General features: G+C 32.9%; 1 protein-coding gene across 1 annotated transcript in view; it reads right to left on the bottom strand.

Moving 5' to 3' along the window:
- LOC130446940 (teneurin-a) overlaps positions 1-20,566 on the bottom strand; it is a 556,419-nt gene that overhangs the window by 341,635 nt on the left and 194,218 nt on the right. The window contains exon 6 of the mRNA XM_056783483.1: positions 3,712-3,808. Coding sequence (XP_056639461.1) covers positions 3,712-3,808 — 97 coding nt within the window. The remainder of the gene's footprint in view (positions 1-3,711; positions 3,809-20,566) is intronic.

Genomic DNA, 20,566 nt, shown 5'->3' with positions numbered 1-20,566 from the left:
ATAGTTTTGTTTGCGGTACGCTGTCATATGCTTTTTTAAGGTCAACATACAAAAGGTGTAGTTCTTGATTTTTGGCGGTTTTCTTATCAATTATTTGCGAAATCGTAAATAAATGATCAATAGTCGACCTCCCCGCTCTGAAGCCTGCCTGTTCTTCTGCCTCCATGTTGCAATATTCCTGTTCGATTTTATTTTTTATGATTTTTCCATAAATTCTGGATATTATACACTGCACTGTAAGTCCTCGGTAGTTGTCGCAATTTTCTCTGCCCCCTTTTTTATATACGGTAGTCATATAAGATGTTTTCCACTCTTGGGGTAGCGCTTCACCATTTATACACTTCTGGAAAAGCATTTGCAGATGATATATGTAGCTACATGTCATAAATACGTATAAAATGTCTTCAATACTTGACTAGAGAACGAGTTATACTGTTTTTGGATGTCTATGCATCACATTGAACTCTCCACTCGTCTAATTTCGGTGCCTACTCAAATTCAATCATTTACTGCAGCCCCTTAATGTAGCTGTATGTGTTAAGGCACTGAAAGTTGCATCCAAAAGTATCGTAAGAATTTGATCATATAACTGATAATATAGTCAAAAAAAGTCAAGGGTCTGGATTATACTTTTTTCGGGTGAAAACTGCGCACTTCGAGATTATTTCGAAACTTTTTAATTTGAATTGACTTCTTCCAGGATACTACTACACCGACATACAATTATACCATCCGAAGCACGTTCTCATAACGAAGTTATTATCTCCAGAAGTAAAACATTTGACCTTCGTTCTCTGAAGATGATAACTTGGTTATGGAAACTCACGTGATACAACAACGTCTTTAGAAATTCCAACTTAGATTACAAATCAAAAGATCAATTTCTATAAAAATCGTATCGAATATTTATACTATGGATTCATATTTGAATCACTTCTTTGAACTACTTTAAATCCAATACTCGTAGGTGTCGGATCGTCTTTATGTAATTTCTACCTATTGATCTCTCTTGTTTCGCTAGCAATTCATAAGAAAACGTGAAAACGGGAGAAATTCAAACGTGCGTGTGGTTGAAACTGAGGACTTTGCATATTTAAGTTAAACCCTTAACAAGAGGTTCGCTCGTTATTACTTATAACGGAATATAATACGCTTTGAATGGTTTCCAGAAAAAAGAAATTAATGATTTACAACATAATGAATATAAATTTCATTTTATAATTGTTATAATATAAAGAGTGTCTAAAGGAAATGGAAATAATTAATCTAGTTGAAGAAAAGCCGTGAAAATTGATACGGTTGAGATCTAAATATCTGGTACTTGAATAAAAAGGGTTTTAATAACTTTGTCACCGTAATTAAATGTTTAATTTCACTTATTAAGCACGATTATGATCGAATAGGTTATATTTTTGATTTATAATGTTTCTGCTGCTTTTTCCTTGATGTTCCTTATTACTGTTAACATCTTAAACATTCCAAAGACGTGGTCTTTACTTAGTAATACACAACATCGTGATTAGATAATCGTCGTCAATCGTTAAGGGCTCAGCTATTCCCTGCTGTAGCGAATGAAGCAATTATAGTCAATATGATAGCCAACATGGCAGTCAACAATCGATAATGGTCACGGTATGCGAAGAAGAATAAATATATGGTAAAATATCAGTTCTTTTCATACTTTTGAGTTTGGAATGACCATGAGATCAATAATGAAGTGTATTTTCATCTAATAGAAACTTTCTAATAATTCGATGCTGGAATTGTGGAGAGCTAAAGCATGTACGAAGTACTCCCGCACATGAAGAACTAGAAAGGGTCGGATCCGACCCAGGATTATTCGAAAGACTCTCTCATACTGAGAGTTTTTGTCAGATGTCGCAGTTACAGTGTATATGTGGATGGAAAAGTGAATGGGAAGAAATATTCTTTGCAGGTAGGCATTGGACCAACTAGAACCATAATAAGACCCGATCTGATAAACTCCAAGAAAAATCTACCAACCAAGATTCGACTACGGATGGTGGAAATGTTAACATTCATGGGGAAGTTATTAGAAAATGAGTGAATTGGGGTCATATATAATGTTTTTATCTTTGGTGTACGGTACTAGAAAGTTTAAATAGGATAGATGTTTTCCCAATATAAATTATTTATCTGACGTATAGGACAATATTTTAATTTTCAACTAGCTTTTACCCGCGGCTTCCCTCGCATCGAATCCATTAAATAAGTATCAGAAATCATTATAACGGAAAATAACGAACTCTGCAGCTATATTAGAACCTGATATATAGATCTTTGAATGTAGAAAAATTGCCAAAAACCTACAAAAACCCGTAAGTACACATTGAATGTCCGCGCCTAGCTCCTCTCCAACTCAACAGATTTAAATGTTCAAAAGCTCAAAAGAAAGAAGGTATTTCAGCGAGTGTTCTTAAACTAAAACGAACTCTGTAGCTATATTAGAACCTGTGATATAGATCTTTGAATGTAGAAAAATTGCCAAAAACCTACAAAAATCCATAACTACACATTGAATGTCCGCGCCTAGCTCCTCTCCACCTTAACCGATTTAAGTATTCAAAACTCAAAAGAACGAAGGTGTTTCAGTGAGTGTTCTTAAGCCAAAACGAACTCTGTAGCTATATCAGAACCTGAGATATAGATCTTTGAATGTAGAAAATTTGCCAAAACCTACAAAAATCCATAACTACACATTGAATGTCCGCGCCTAGCTCCTCTCCAACTCAACCGATTTAAGTGTTCAAAAGCTCAAAAGAAAGAAGGTGTTTCAGCCAGTGTTCTTAAACCAAAACGAAGTCTCTATCTTGAATATAACCTGAGATATTGAGGATAGAACGTGTGTATGTGAAAAACTCCCATAAGTAATGTACAGGGGGAAATCGCATTTGAGTATAACTTGAGAATGGTGAAAATTAGATGAAATCCGATGGTTGATGGCTGATCTGTGCATCAATACCTTTCATTGAAAAAAAAATTAAGCAAATCGATTGGATAGAACGCCTGAACGGACTCGGAATGGAAATCATCAATTTTTTTAATATATAAGATTTAAAATTATCCGAAGAAATAATTCTAGTATAATAGTAGTACAAATGGCAGTATCTCGGAAAAGGCTGCTCGCTATTGTGCGTCTCAAAAAATATGTTTCAATAACATCAATCATAATTAAAACTTCTTTCTCTCGTCTTATCTCGCAAGGAAGATCTAGCGTCTCGCCTGGTCTTGAAAGCGGGACCAGACGAGACGAAACTCTCGCAAACAAGAATTGTTGTGATATTTCACAGAATAAGTGTCGTTACTTGTGAAATTTGTGATTATTTTTGAGGTCCAAACCTCGGGTCGAAACTGAACTGAATCACGTCACTATTTTAGAATATTTGATATAAAATTTGGATAATGTTTTCTTTTTATCCCAAGTTATCGTACAGAATTTTTCTTACATTTATACTATTCAGTGTGCAATTACGAAACGTATTTCATGTTTTATTATTTTTTTCTTAATTTGCATATCAAACGAATCAATATTTCATCAGCTTCTCTATTATTATATTCCCACTAGTTTCTTTTTTCAACTTGTTCTACACAAATACACTGTGTTAATATAATATGTTAAACAGTATGTTCGAGTATTTAACTTGAAATCCTGAATAGCCTGATAAATAGCTTGTTAAAATTTTATCTTACCTGAGTTGAGAATTCGTAGTAGTAGCTGCAGAATTTGTTGCCACTGGCGATCTGGCCGGAAATGCAGACGCCCTGGGGCTTCCGCTAAGCACATACTCTGAAACAGAATTTACATATTTACAATTAATGAGAATTTTCGACGGTAAGAGTAAGCTAACCACATACAGACTAATTACTACGTTTAAATTGTTAATCATTTCGTAGGGTAAGCAATCTTTGTTATGATATATTAATATCGTGGTATTCTATCCCAGACATATACGGGTGTCTCAGAAAATTATCTCAATTTCAAGTATCTTTCTTGATCGCATTTATTTACATCTTCATCATAATATAACCTACCACTGACGAATTTGTTAATTATGTGAAATAATAGATGAAATTGGTATGACAAGAATTCATAAGAAATGATATCACGTGTATAATTCAACTCCAACTGAAGAAGCAAAGTTTAGACTAGCTACCTAAAGCTGTGAATAGTCACTGGAAAAATAATTCATGAAAAAATTCCAGGCTGCGCAACGATATATGCAGTTAGGCATAACAAAGATGAGATAATTCAGTAGATTAAATGGATGATACACATTCCTGCATCAAAATCTATAACGAAATGGAAATAGATCTTATTCGAACAATTTTCTATCATTATTTCAAAAATGTAATTCGTTTTTTATCTCTACCACGTCTGGTTAACTTACAAATGGATAATTTTTATCGTGGTAATTCGTTCCCGGCTACTAATTAATCAGATACTCACAAATTCTGGCTCAAACGACAAAATTTTGTACTTGCTATGAAAAGTATCCTGCATGACCCTAAAAATATTTTGCTACCACCGCTGCACAAAAAGCTCTGATTGATGGAGCAATTTGTGACCGTTTGATCAAAAGGAGGTGCCTGTCTCAAGTATCTTTCATACAAATTTTCCCGCATTAGTCAGAAAAAATCCAGCAGGAATACTCTTGGGTCAACAAAATCGAATTTTAATGGAAGGCGCAAATTTTGGATAAAGTATGAATCAGAAAGAAAAACTAGCTTGGATGAACTTGTGTACGGTTTTCTGGGTAACAATAAAGATTTCGAGTACAGAAATTTAATAGGAATGATGTACGTTATAGTAAAAAGCATAGTGAACGGTTCTATTAAGACATAGAAGAAATGGAAAAAGGGTACCAAGGTAGGTGGAATAAAAATATGATGGCGGACTACTGGTGAAATCTCAAGAGGAATTGTTAAGACACCTAAGAGTATGCAGGAAATAAAAAAAAAAGAAATTTCAAAAGCTAAACTTAGATACTTTTACGTTACTATCTTATCCAATTTTCCGTGTTTCAAAATGCCTCCATGATTTTTTTAAAATGAATTAAAAAATCATTCTGTACAACTATTTATTTTCATTCATACATCTCTGTGCATGTAAACTAATATTGGAAACAAAAATACTTTATTGTTCATTTATAAAAAATCGTGTTTCTTTTCATAAAATACATGTCACAGTCGAGAGAAATTATATTATGAAATTGTACAAAATATAGACGTGATGAAACGAAAAGCAGATATAAAATCAGCGTAAAAAACATCTCAGAAACAGATAAACATTGAATCAGCTGTAAAAAATGTTTTATATTTCCACAGAATCAATCAAATCCCCCAAGTGACAATGAACCAGAAAGACTAACAATACAAAAAAAATAGCAATAAAGTAGATGGCGAGTCGATTTCCAAAAGTACTTATTTACTACTACCTCGTGATACAGAAAACAAGCCACGTTGTTTTAATATGGGTATTTTTGTAAATATTATAGACAAAATGGACAAAAAGGACACATAATTTTCAATAGTTTCAATAGTTTCACCTGAGCGAATGTAACTAATTTTTCAACAGCTATCGAGATGCAACCATCAACAGATCTGCACATATTGAAGACAGGTTCAAAATCCAACTGACGAAGAAAAAATAAGATACAGTAGAGTAAGTTATACCAAAAAGTGAAAAATAACTCTTGACATATAAGACATTCAGTAGAAAAAATCAATCAGACAGTCCCGGTACTTACAGATTCAGATCTAATGATTACAATGTACAAATTTAGTCATACCCGTAGTTATAATTTTATTCTTACGCCAAGAATTATTTTCTAATTTGTGTTTTTTATTAAACTTTGAGTCACTCTGTGTTAAAACACCATTCAACATGCTTTATACAGAGAGCGGGAGAAGAATCGACGTGTATGAAAAAGCTTCTGTCAGCAGCATTTGATATAGATGATTTTCATTATAAATTTTCAGTATCACCTCATGATCCAATTTCGATTATGAATGTAAAGCAAAAACCTAAAGAATGCTTTCAAAGATATGCTAATGATACCCATTTTCTTATAACCACAGTTGCAATGATATATCATCCACTTTCAGTAGTTCTTCATTGTAAACATATCTTTCTGGCCTTCCTCTAGACACGCAATATTTTAAGAATTTAAATTTAATCAGCATATTACAACGGCACGCTTGAAAAACGTGTATCAAAATAGAATAAGAAAAATAACGGCCATAACTTCTGATGGGTGCAGAGTTGACAATTGCGTCTCCCCCAAGTATCTGCCTTCGGTATCATGGGAATAATACTTCAAACAAATGTTCTGTATTCATAAGCGATCCTATCCCGATTCCAACTTAAAATCAATAAAATGAATATCATTAGAATCATGGAAGTTTTTTTATTGATATTAATGAGGAAAAATGATCTTATTTTGTCATAACAAGTGTTTTAAAATGATTATTTGAATACGAAATTTTTAAAGGAGAAGGTAATAATAAAAAAAGCGACAAACCGCATAATGTGGACTGGCTGAAAAAGCAGAAAATTTCCAGGACAGGATGGAGTCCATAATGAACTACTAAATTACGCTGGCCATCATCTCCCACGAAAAAAATCTCCCAGTACAATTATAAACATGTTTAAAAAAAGAAGATAAACTACAGGAAAATGAATTTACTAGATACAACATTCAAAGTCGTTCCAAAAATTATCACCAACAAAATTAACTCGATCAAAACACTAGAAGATCAACAGCAAGGATTCAGATTAGACGCATTATTTACCAGCATTACTTTGCTTCATTGACATATCTATCAATATTATCCAGACCATCGAAAACTCAGGTAAGAAAGTTCAGGTAAACAAAAGCAGCAGTCAACAGCGGTAACATTCAAGAAGACGTTATGCAACATCAATATGGATGGGATCATAAAAGAGGTGCGGCTAAGCAAAAATACGAAATGGGTGACAGAAATATCAAAATCTTTTGCTATGCTGATAACGCCATGAGATATGTGCCGAAAAGGGAGTTGATTTTCAAAGATTATTGGATATCTTCAATCTCACAAGTGAACAGTATCATATAACTATATATACTGGAAAAATTTTATGCATGGAACATCAAAAGTGTCTCTTCTCAGGAGGATCTCGGGACATTTAAGACGAATGACTGACGATAGACTGATAAAAATAACAATAGATAAATTTCCAAATGGACCATAGATAACGGTAAGATAGCGTCAACAATAAATAAAATCATTTAATCCAAAAAGTCTGATGTTCGAGCTTCTCAAAATCTTCAAATATTCAAAAATTCAAAATAATTTGTAGCGCATTACGAATGCAAATGACAAATATTAATCAGTGCTTCTCTACTTATTATTGTAGTAGCTGCTTGTTAATAATTTTGGAAGGTGTGTTGATAGTCATAAGCTTCTAAAATAAGAAACTGATGGCGTCGGATCTAGTGACTATGGAGACCATAGTAAACAAATCCTGTCTTTGTGGTTGATCCAGCGATCAGATATAAAGTACAGCTGACCTCATTGCTTGCACTATCTTTCAGAAGAATGAAGCTCTATGGTTTATAACCTCAATCAAAAAAACAAGAATTGGGTCCATAAACTCTAAAGAGTGAATTTCTGAATGATGATGGTAATAAGGTTCGTATCATTTTCGAATATTTGGAAAGGTTAACCAATGACCATTGAATTCGAATATTTGTATTAACTGTTAATGCAGCTAATTTCATATTAATGGCTGATTCCTTCACATTAACCCAATTAACACACTCACAATATAGTCGAATCTTCAATGATTTTTAGCTAGCAACTCTTTCTGGTAATAACGATTGTGACATCATCATTATACACGACTGTCTACTACATTCAAACTCACGTCATTGTCCATTCCATATGTCATATGATCATCCAGATTCTCCTAATCAAAAACTCTTTTGAAAGCAAGTATTTAATCACTGTACATGATTCATTACGATACTCGAATTGGGAAATTTACAGTAGGTATTCTTCAACAGGTTCATATTTTTCAGTTTCAGTTTTTAGAGCAGATATAGCAACACTAATATGAATATGTCAAATTTGACATTGGTATCATAAAGCTTGCCATTTTCAAAGCCGAACGTACTCAGAACATGTTGTCATACGAATGCTATTAGAATTGTTTACAGGTCCTTGAAACATTCATCTTAGTAAAAAATGTAACGTAGATTAAACCAATAGCAGCAGCTGCATCGACTTTTGGTGATAAAGTACCAAGTCCACCTACCGTGGGTTTTCCGAATTCAATCACGGTCGCAATTCGCTACAGGAAGAGTGAAGAGTGAAGGTCGCTCAAAATAATAAATACCATGAGATTGATGTATACTTAGGCATCATCATATTAGAGGATAGAGAAAAATCATTGAGAAAGTCGATGAACGGAACCAATTTTTAACAATTTTACGTATTAATAGGAGCTCGATAATTGGATTTTACACGAATTAACTTGAGGAAATTCCATATATACCGACAGTTTTGATGATTCGAAATCGATATAGGTATGAAAAATTTTAAGGTTTGAAGTTACCTCAATTGACCCAAATAACCTATTTTTATCAATGTTTTCCACAAGAAGAAGATATTTAATTTCAAAGAGACATGTTTACCTTGTAAACGCAACGGTGAAAGTCCAGTAATAGAGGAGAGAGGGTAACATTACTCAAAGCCAAGGGATGTTGATTCACACATACATACAGAGCGAGTGAGTTAATTGCTAATTGCCATTTGAGTTGGTTGCCGAGCGACAGTGATCAACTACCTATCTCTTTCTCGAAACCCAAACGCGGCACTGATCTTTCTTGAATTCAGTCATCTGTGAAATATAGCTCCTTAATACATTCACCTTAGTAAAAAATTTAACGTAGATTAAACCAATAGCAGCAGCTGCATCGACTTTTGGCCATGAAGCACCAAGTCCAGCTACCGTGGGTTTTCCGAATTCAATCAAGATCGTCCAAAATCATGCATATCGTGAGATTAATGCATACTTAGGCATCAGTTCAACTCGCATACATTCAATACTGCATTTGGATACCGCATAATTTGACAATCGCTCAAAAAGGGCTGGTGTCGATTAGTGCTGGAAAAATCATATCAAAAGACGGCTATAATATTGTGACAACGATGAATCATGGATTTATGCATAAGAAATCAAAACTAAACATCAATTGACTGTGCTGGTGTCTAGAGACGAGCCAAGTCCAACAAAATTTATTCACGCTCGAAGCACTTCGAAGTAAATGCTCAACATGTCGCTAGTAGGCAATTAACTCTTTTATAACTGTCAAATTTTGTATGGTTGTTTGCTGGAAGTTTTTGTAAAATTCAGGGGAATCAATCTCAGAACAGGAATTATTCTCCTCCACGACGATGCAAGCTCTACCACTTTTAAACAGTCAAATCATCGAAATGATGAGTCATCCACCGTATAGTCTATGTTTGGTACCCAATGATTCCGCAGATCAAAAAAAGAATAGCAAGTTCAACGTTGTTCTACACCTGAGAAACGGGAGATGGGTTCAAAACACATGTTGAATCGCAATGGAAGAAATGCTTCGACAACATGTTCAAAAGCATGCAAAAGTGTATTGATATTAATGGAAAATATTATGATAATCAATAAAGCCATATCCAATAATAAATATTTGTTTTAATGTGTCTATATCGAAACTTAAGTATCGACCTTCGTATTTGTTTTGATTTATTCTGAGCGGTATGAAGGGATTTATTCGAGTATAATTTGCAAGTCTGTATAGAAAAATATTATCAACTATACGAATCACTGAATAATAACTGTAAAGTAGATAACAAAATTATCTTCAATATTTGTGATTCGTAAAAACATTCTACTGAAATAATATACGATTGGATCCTTCGTTAATTTTATGTGGCAAGTTTAAGCTTGTTCACAAACCTTATTATCAACTAACCATTTTATAACGAATAAAAGCATTTATGTATATTTCGAAAAGATGAGGGACGCTCCATCAATTTAAGACGTCTATAAAATGAAAAAAGCCATTTAGAGTATAAATTAGCGCGTTTGGAAACATAAAAAACAGATAAAGCAAATGTACCGTTTAAAAACATTAAAATCCTCTATAGCACAACGTAAAATAAATGAAAATGCCTATCAACAGATTACGTTTCAGTTTTCATCAGTATTAATGATTACAAAATATTTGTAATGTTTACTTGAACTATTAAATAAATTTATTCAATTCTATTAATTCATCTATTAATTATCCAACTGCATTAGGCAACTAATATTGATCCATAAACAAATATGGGTTATAATAACTCACTACTATAACTCACTACAGTTGAATCCCTCAATCGTAGAATTTACTCATATTGTAGAGCGATTTTGTAGTCCAATCAAATTAAACGTACTAAAAAGTTGATTTTATAGTTGTTTTTGAAGGTACAAAAAAAGTATTATTACAAATACTTTTTTCTTTTACCCCAAAGAATATACGTTTAGGTTGTCCCTTCAAAATTCAAAAAATATCTCTTTTCCATAATTGTTATTATGGAAAGTAATGTGACTTTTTTCCTATTAAGTTATTACGAAATGAGTGAAAATTTTGTGTTGAAAAAAAATGATTTGAGACGAATTACCACGTAGCAAATTCACAAAATTTATTGCATGAATTGTCTATAAACAAATATAAAGGCGTTTGAAAATAACTTCAATTATTATTATCAAACTCGTCCACTAACACAGACCGTGCAGCCGATCCAGTTCGTTAATCGTTACTAAAGTTTGACAATTTCAATTACTTTTTAGCTACTTCGAATGTAGCGGCAATTATGAGCTGTTCACGTTATGTTGTAACTGTTTTTATAAATACAATTTAAAAGCCTTTTCATTTTTTTAAGCCAAATTCAAGATTTCTAAAAAACCGTACAATTTGGAAAATGAGATAGTGTATATAACCGAGTCTATAAAAGCCGGAAAGTCAGTTAACAATTGATGTCATTGGGTTAATGGAAAGTAAATCAAACGATGCATTTAAATAAATTAGTGAATAGTTTAATAATAAGTGTTAGTGAATATTTTAGCGTATAGTGCATAGTTGAGTTTGTTTATCAATAAATTATTTTCAAGGAAGATCGTGTATATGAATAAACCCCGCCGTTAAGTAACCATTGAAAAAAATAAACATTGTAATATTCTAGTGAATTGAGAACGCTATATAAAGTTAGGTACATTATTTTGTTCCTGATGACTGATTTTGATCTACAATAGGAAGGAATTATTGTAGATCAAGATGCAGTTACTTCGATTTCTAAAGTTGTTGTGAAAAATTGTACAACGTTGTAAGAAAGGTGGAAAAGGAATTCTGCACAAATTCTTTTTTATTTGTGCAGAATTGACAGGAAAATTGTCGCAGCTTACCATTTTTGTCGTTAAAAAAACCACATAACCATTTACTTCGAAACTCAAATGTTAACTAAATGAAAGAATATGAAATCTTTCTACTTAGGGAATTTATTAGCCCCCAACTTTACCTGTGAACAAACAAGGATCTAGAAAACATATTCAGAAGTGGTATCAATATTTTTTCTATTAGTTGAAAGATAATTGTTTGAACTGTTTCACAAAAAAAATTTAGTCCAGTATACCTGTCAGCTAATTACAAATTTGAAAACTTTTAAAAAACATCTGCTCATCAGTGTTGCTCCGGAAATTGTAAGTTATTGATATTCAGTAGAAAAAAATCATTTTTTTCATTGTTAATTTCGTCTCTAACTGTTAAACATGAAGGCTCTATGATGGTGTGGGGGATATCTAAAGAATTAAAGGAACCCTGAGCAGAAATGGTTCTCTTTACATATTAAAAACGCATGCTAACCCTTCTGCGATGCACCTAATTGATCGTGGGTATGCGTTTCAGCCAGATAATGACCCAAAGCACACGTCTAAACTTTGTCTCAGCTATTTAAAAAATAAAGAAGATACTGGTGAGCTAAAAATAATCAAATGGCCTCCACAATCTCCAGATCTAAATCCAATAGAATTATTGCGCAATGAACTGGATCAGAAAGCTTGAAAATTGAATCCCAGTTCTTTGGATGATCTTTGGAAAGCTCTTCAAACTTCTTGGAATAATATACTAAAAAGTGTGTTAGAAAAATGATGCCACGTGAAGTTAAAAAATTAGTGGCAATCAGAGGTGATTTCTTTGATTAAAAGAAAGCGTAACAGTATAAAAATGAAAGATATATTCATGGTTTTAATCGTAGAATGTTAAATTTTTGAAATAAAACTTGTTTTAACTTGTCTCGAATAATTTCATATTTTGTATGATTTTAATATCATATCAAGAGTGATATTTATTCAATTCTAACGATAACATTATAATAACCATAAGGAAGAATACGAATATCGGGATATCTACGTGATGAATTTTAAATTTTCAAATGAAAATTAAAATTGTTTCCGTAGCAAGTTCTTCAATCTAAATCATATTCAAGAGAAAAATTCGTTTTTCTTTCAAGAAAACTTCGCTTTGTTCACTCCACTTCTCAGTGATATTGCATATTAGCTTCTACCTTACCCAATAAGAATAAATTCACTTTGTCATGTCGTTCGCCTAATTGATTCATACCTTTTGAATCTCGCTGCCTTTCAGAAAACTCAATTTATTAGTAGATGTAAAAGCATACGAGCTAGTCCTTTAATCAGAGTACCAAAGGTACTAATATTTGCATCTTTCAATGTAAAGTTGTTACTATAAAATTATTTCTCGATAGACAAGAATAAATTGATATCATAAGTGTATTCAATATTGAAGATATCAATATGAAAACTAATCATCGTATATATTAAGCCCTTATAGAATCGTCAACATCATTTACTTTGAAGGGGAAGAGTTTTTATGCTATATAATTACATTAATTATCTAGCGGAACTGGAACATATTTAATTTATTTTCAAAAACTCGCGAGAAATATAGTAAAATCTATAAACAAGTTTGAGGTATCTGAAATACTTATTTTCATATTATTTTGATGAATCCAAAGGATTTGTTTGTAAATTCCAAAAATAAATTTATATGTTGTACATTTCCTTCCAAGCAACTCAAAGAGTTTGAAATATGATTTTTAAGCTCCAAAAGCTCTTCATACTCCGTCGAACGTTGGCAGAAACTTAAGCTAGCTTGGTATGATGCAAGAAAACGTGCGATGCAATACAAAACGCAATTCTTCTTGATCAAAAGCATGCTAGATGGTTGTTTCATACAAGATCTCACAGAAGTTACAATTTGTGTTACTTTTGACTTAACAGTCAACCGTCTCAGATCAGCTGACTTCCGTAATACTAATCATTTCGACCTCGTGGTAAATCCAACTTCAATTTGAGTTTTTACTTGCTACTATTTGCTCTTAGGATTTTTAGCTGTTTTTGGAGTTTACTCCTTAAGAATAGATTTGCATATATAAGGGGCCCAGTATGAGAAAAATGTGAGGAGTAAAATCTATCGATGAATGACCTCGTTACGTTTTTGATGCGCTTCCTATGATGCGCAACTTTCTAATTTGTCAGTGTCAACATACTTATATTGCTGTCATTGTGAAGTTTTATTATCATTGTGTTCCGCTAAAGTGGACTGAAAGTATTTTCAAATAACTATGGCAGAAAGAGGTGTAGATGATATTGCCGGAACATCTAACAAACGCGTGGTTGCAAGGTACGTTATAATTCATGTATTATATGTATGAGCATGTGCAATTTGTATTTATTAAATATTTTAATAATTATCGATGTAGTTCATATAAATATATATTTGAAAACAACACATAAAATTAGATAATCAACCCAATATGAATTATCGAGCACATCCACATAAAATAGAAAATTTCTAGCCTAACCAAAAATTAATTTTTTTGTCGATGTCTATAAATTCTTCCACGTTATTATGATTTATTTTATAAATAATTTTTAAATATTAACAACTGTAGTCAATAATTCGATAATATTATCAGAAAAATCGACAATATTTTTTCATTATAATAATGTTTTTATATAATTTTCTTTCGAAAAGTTATTTTTCAGCTTATTTAAATAATTTTCATATACTATTTAATATTGTATGTAAAAGATTTAGTGACATAATTATCTTTTTATAACCATTTTTGTTAATTATTAAGATAATATTATATTTAAAATAAAAAATTAATTTTAATAATTTAAAAAAAAATGTTAATAAAAACCTTTTTTTATCAATTCGGTTAAAAGTCGGTTAAAATTTTTATAATTATGCGTTTATTAATTTTCTAATTTTTTTTTATATTTTTTGACTAGGAAAAAATCTAAACCTCCAAAAACTCTAGTTTTTTCTTATTGTTATGGATGGATGAAGTATCCTGTAGTTAGTATGTATACCATATTTTGTCGTATGTACCATTACTTGTTTGATTTCAGCTTTTCATAGCAAAGATAATGGGGTCCAACATATATTATAACAGATATATACATGTATACACTCTCGCGTGTAATGTTGATCGCGTTGTGATTATGTATTCCGACTTTTGTATTAGTTTATAATTGTCGATGTAGAAGTATGTTCAACGATACAACTAAATCTTTGCGAAGATAATTGAAAAGTTTTAAAGAGCCTACGAGGTCTGACTATTAAATAACGATACTGCGTGCCTAGATGGCACCCTAGACATGTGAGGTAAAAAACGATTAGTGCATTGGGTGTCCAGATATCTTGTCTTTGCACATCCCAAAACACGTTTCCGTCACTATTATGGTATTTGTACAGTAGCGGTTTGTTAAATTAAAAAAAAACTGCGACTGAGTGCTCTAAATTGTTACATGAGGCCTATGGAGACAATTTTATATCTCGTGCATAAGTTTTTGAGTGGTGTAAGCGCTTTAGTGAGGGCCGAGAAAGCACTGAAGATGACCAGCGCCCAGGTTGCCCTGTGACTGTTTCAATCCCTAAAGCAGTGACCAAAATCAAACAAATTGTGCGTGCAGATCGTCGAATGAGCATCTGGATGATTGCCAAGGCTATAAACGCCGATAAAGAAACGGTTGGAAAAACTTCACACGAGGAATTACATATGACAAAAGTCTGTGGGAAGTTTGTGCCAAAAAATCTGACTCTTGACCAAAAGCTCTTGCGTCAACGGGTCTACTCAGATTTCCTTGAAAGATTAGAAAAAGATCTGCTTGGTCAGGGATCCGATTTGAGTTGATGGAAGCGGTAAAGCAATAAACGGCAGAGCTCATAAAGGCCCTCACCAAAGAAGACTTCCAGCACTGCTTCGATCAATGGAAAAAACGTATGGAAAGGTGTGTGGCGAGTGATGGGGAGTATATTGAAGGGGAGCATTCGAATGTAGCCGTTTTTCAAGATAACTCGGGAAATCAAAAAGATATTGACATGGTGTTTTCACTATTTTGATGTCAATTTTATTAACTTTCAAAAAATATACTTGAACTTTCAAGCTTCTTCTCAAATTTGCAATTGGTTAATGTCTGTTTATATAATTTGATATTTTCTCAAGTGGTGGATCTATAATTCTGTAAATAATTTCGACCTGACTCTCAGGACCAATTTTGTTATAATTTTCCCGAAGACTTAATATAACAAATTCCCGTTCTAAGTCGCCTGCTCGGTATACAAGGGCTGCTACTAAGCTTGGACATATGGCAACACTGATGTCAAATCTGACATCACCATAATGAAATTTGACATTTTTAATAGTGAACGTATTTAGAACGTGTTGTCATTCGATTGTTATTTGAGTTGTTTACAGATATTAGAAATATTAAAAATAAATTGCGAAGGCAACGTTTTTCTATACCTGAAGAAGTTGATGTTTCCAAATCACTTGTTTCGGAGGTTTCTCAATCGGAAAAAATACTTCGACATTTGGTTTCAACGCATGCAAAATTTTATGGTGAATATTGTAAATATAAAATGTGGGTCTACAACCTCAGTTATCAACTCGTAGTAGTACGAATTTTGACATTCAGTTGACTATCTCAGAAACTTTTCATCTCAATCACAACACAAAATTTAAAGTAAGCCAGACGTGACGTTTTTTGTGAGATCGGTGGTAGAGTCAGGTAGATTGCGAGCTGGTGCTATACAGAAACCCTTTTGAAATATGAAGAGAGATAAAAGAAATAACAAAACTTTGAAAGATCAACAACCATGTTCATAATAAGAAAGAGAATACGAGAAATCAATGAAATTGGAAAAAGAAGTAGAAATATTTGAAGCAACTATTTACGAACTAAAAATATTTTTTCGTTAAAATTTTATTACTATATAGGAAGTGAAATATTAGAAGCCATCTATTTCGTGGAAATAATTTCCTCATAAAAGAATTGCAGATACCAGACATTCTCTATTTTAATAGCAAATGCTGAGATTCAATTCGATAAACATTCATTATCTTCACTGTACCGGCTCTGGAGCGCCCCAGCACTCAATTTAACCCTGCTCAATTTAGATTACTGTCCGAAACCGCTTCGAGTTTTCTTGTTTTTTCCTACCTCTCAACACTTCCTAAATTAACTGTACATCTCTATCATCTAGTCGTGTTCTTGGAATTACATGTGACACTTTCCAATGGGATTCTAAACTTTACGACTTAGATGTAAGTCGAAAATCAGGAGGAAAATGAGATTTAAATCGAGTTTGTAATAGTAAAGTGCTGTTGATGTATCATACTACAGAATTTATGGGAAATGGAGAATATTGCCGTGAAAAATGATCAGAATATTTATTCGTCGAATCTCATCTTGATAAAGACATAACACAAAAGTTACGTCACTTAAACACTTCTATAATAAATTTTATTTTTATTCTAATTTATTATTGGTAGTTTTTTCTAGCCTTTTTCATATGAAATAATTAATTTCAAAATACGAGGATTGGGTATTAAATAACGAGGCTGGTGATATGAAACATTTTATTTTGATACAGCCTCAATAAACTCAAATCTGCTTTATTTTGATGCATGATTGATTCGTCATACATTCTTAACTCTCCTAATGAGTCATTTGCCTTGTTGTTCGATATTTTCATCATTTTTTGACGTGGAGAGGCGACACGTTCACGTGAACTCGACAAATATCCATTGCTATACACTTACTTCCATAAATTATAAATTTCAGTTGAAGTTTTACCAAATTTTTACGTGAAATTTGACAACAATCCGTTGTTCTGTTTTTACGATCATTTTTACAGCAAAACAAAAAAAAACAGTCTCTATACAAATATAAGACACAGCTACACTGGTTTGTCTACACTACGTTATATCGCATTCAAAAGAGTAGCTTGGGAGAAAATCATTATCCTGAAATGGATTTGTGAGTGATTGTATAGTTTTAAAATTTGACAAGTGAAGAGGAACGGCACCAAACGAACTGAACTTGTATATAAAAGGAAAATGTGAACTATTAAGAAAAATCTATAAACTGATTGAATAAATAAGGGTCAATACCTAATATTGGACAATTGATTCCAATATTTGAAACGGAAATTAACCTATAATGTAGCAACTACAGAAGATACAAGTTTTAAACACCACATAAAACTTCTATTATAATTATGATATAAAAAAAACGGAGCACATAGAAAAGCGACTCGAAAATTTGGAAAAAATATGAGAAGAGAACATGATTTAGGTTAACTGAACGTGTATAACAATTTTGAAGTATACTGACATACATAATTTCAGCAGACACACGAAAATATTTTTCACTCGAATCGATATCTCTTCACCATGGATTTATTTGATCTGCGTGCAGTCCAGATTTCAATCCCATTGAACACATTTGGAATAAGATAGGGAGACGTTTTACTGAAACATGTGCCAGCTCCTATAAATTCTAAAGAGTTTCACGATATACTGGTACACGAATGGGACAGTCTTCCGCAGAATGTGATTCAAATCATGCAATTTTGATTACTCTTAATGAACTTTCAACAACAAAAATTTATTTTTATTCAAACAAACTACGTTACAACCGAAAACAAATGCGAAAATTAATTAATTCTCTGCTGTTGACCGCATGTAGATGCTGGGTACGGATGTCCAGACATGGTGCCGGCCTTTCGGTGACTATAGTAGTGGAAAACAAAGTTATGAGCCTTCTTGTAAGCGACTTGTTATTGTTTTCCCTGTAACTGGATTTTGTTGTTTGCGGAAGTTTCGGAACGCTTACATGAACTGCGTACATGCCTCGTCTCACCACAATTCCGACATTTGCTTTTTTTCGGCTTCTTGTTAACCGTACCTTTCAACAAGTTGATGATCTGGTTCAGTCTCGTCACCTTCTTCTTGTATAGTTCCATTCTCGTTATATTCCGAAGCTTTCGCGGCTGTATCAAATTCAAGAGCAGCAGTCAAGGCTTGTACTAAGGTTTTCTAAAGGGTTAATCCACAAACATTCCATCAAGTTCTTTGGTGCTGGATAAGAGAATCGAACAAATCAGGGAAGGTCTATCTCGTACTCTTGAAGAACCTCTTCGTACTTCGGTTCTTCAGCTGCGATTCGTACAGGTGTTGGTACGCTGCGAACTCATTAATTTTTAGACCTCAATCATAACCGAACACGACCGGCTTCACAGTGTTCTCAGAACACCTGGAATAATATTTAAATAACTCACACATTACAAGGTAATCTTACAAACTGAAAGTATTTGGTACATTTCGACATATTATATATTAGAGGCATAGAGACAAATCATTGAGAAAGTCGATGAACAGAACCAATTTTTAACAATTTCACGTATTAATAGAACCTCTATAATTGGGTTTTACACGAATTAACTTGAGAAAATTCAATATACCGACAGTTTTGATTCGAAATCGATATAGGTATGAAAAATTTTAGGGTTTGAAGTTACCTCAATTGACCCAAATAACCTATTTTTATCAATGTTTTCTACAAGAAGAAAATATTTAATTTCAAAGTACCTGGACTATATAAGAGACTTGTTTATCTTGTAAACGCAACGGTGAAAGTCCAGTAATAGAGCAGAGAGGGTAACATTACTCAAAGCCATGGGGTGTTGATTCACACATACATACAGAGCGAGTGAGTTAATTGCTAATTGCCATTTGAGTTGGTTGCCGAGCGACAGTGATCAACTACCTATCTCTTTCTCGAGACACAAACGCGGCACTGATCTTTCTTGAATTCAGTCATCTGTGAAATATAGCTTAGGGTAGATAACAAGTAAATCTGTCTTGCTAAGGATATGCAAAAATTCTGAGAAACTGGTGCAGTGGAATTAATATCTCGAAGTTGATATCGCCTGTCAAGGGAGGAAATATGTTTACTTCGATAGGAACGAAGGGTATCGATTCATGCTGAATTAAAAACTTGATTAGTTTTGTTTTTGGAGGAATATGATATTCTTAATAAGAATTCTCGGAGACGGTTTGAATTTGATAGAGAATGGATATCGATTTCTAGTCATTATAAGTTCGTAACTTTGTATAACAACTCCCTAGCATTACAGAATTTCTACATAACAATTTATTAGTAGTTGAGTTTGATAAGAAACAAATTGTTCAATATTTCCGACTGTCTGGGGATTAAGTTATAGTGATAAAACTAATTATATCCAACGCTCACTCACATCATTAGTTATTTGTATGCCAAGGACTGAAAGTACTACTTTGCTGGACGAGTCTGACGAGACGAGCGAAGCGAGGCGAGCAACAGACGAGTAGTATTTCAGCCGCGGCGTACACAACATTTTTTAAACGACGCATAAGATAAAACTTCGGATAAAACAAATAATTTCAGAAAATTGAAAATTTAAGGTTATGCAAAATCATCGAAATGAAACTGTCAACTGTCAACATTGACGTGGCTAGAGTCACGTTTAAGCAAGTTAAAGTTGTCTACTCCAGAGCGTCCCGAAAGTGTTTTTCAGTACGGAACTGTCATTTTTACTACATGGAGCAATCAAAACGCAACTTTTGGTATTTAAATGAATACAGAACGAACAACTTTCAGTTGGCGTCGTCTAAAAATTCATTGTAGATTGTTGTGGTGAAAAAATTCATATTACCAATTTATATTCAAGAGAAAAACCGTTAAATTAATCCGTTAAAAATAACTTGAAAAGGATGCAAAAGTCATGAAAGAATGATTATTAATAGCAAAAAAGAACTATTAGATATGATTTTATGGTTAATAAAACTGAGAAATGAAGAATATTACTAAATCTTCTTCTTTCAATGCATATCTACTAATGGATGTACCCGATTTTTCATCGCTTCTCTATTTCTTGCGGTGTGTATTAAGGATTTTATATCGTGTAGTCCTCTCGACTGCCTGATGTTTCGCAGCCAAAATATTTCCTACCTTCCGATCCCTCTCTCTCCTCCAATTTTACCTTTGATCAATAGGTGCAAAAATTGTTATTTCTTATTTTGCATAATATGCCCTAGGTACGCCCTTTTTCTCTTCTCAATTAATTCA

The sequence above is a fragment of the Diorhabda sublineata genome, chromosome 7 (genome assembly GCF_026230105.1).
Source record: "Diorhabda sublineata isolate icDioSubl1.1 chromosome 7, icDioSubl1.1, whole genome shotgun sequence".
NCBI lineage: Eukaryota > Metazoa > Arthropoda > Insecta > Coleoptera > Chrysomelidae > Diorhabda > Diorhabda sublineata.
The sequence above is the reverse complement of the archived record's forward strand: the minus strand, read 5'-3'. Positions and strand labels throughout refer to the sequence as shown.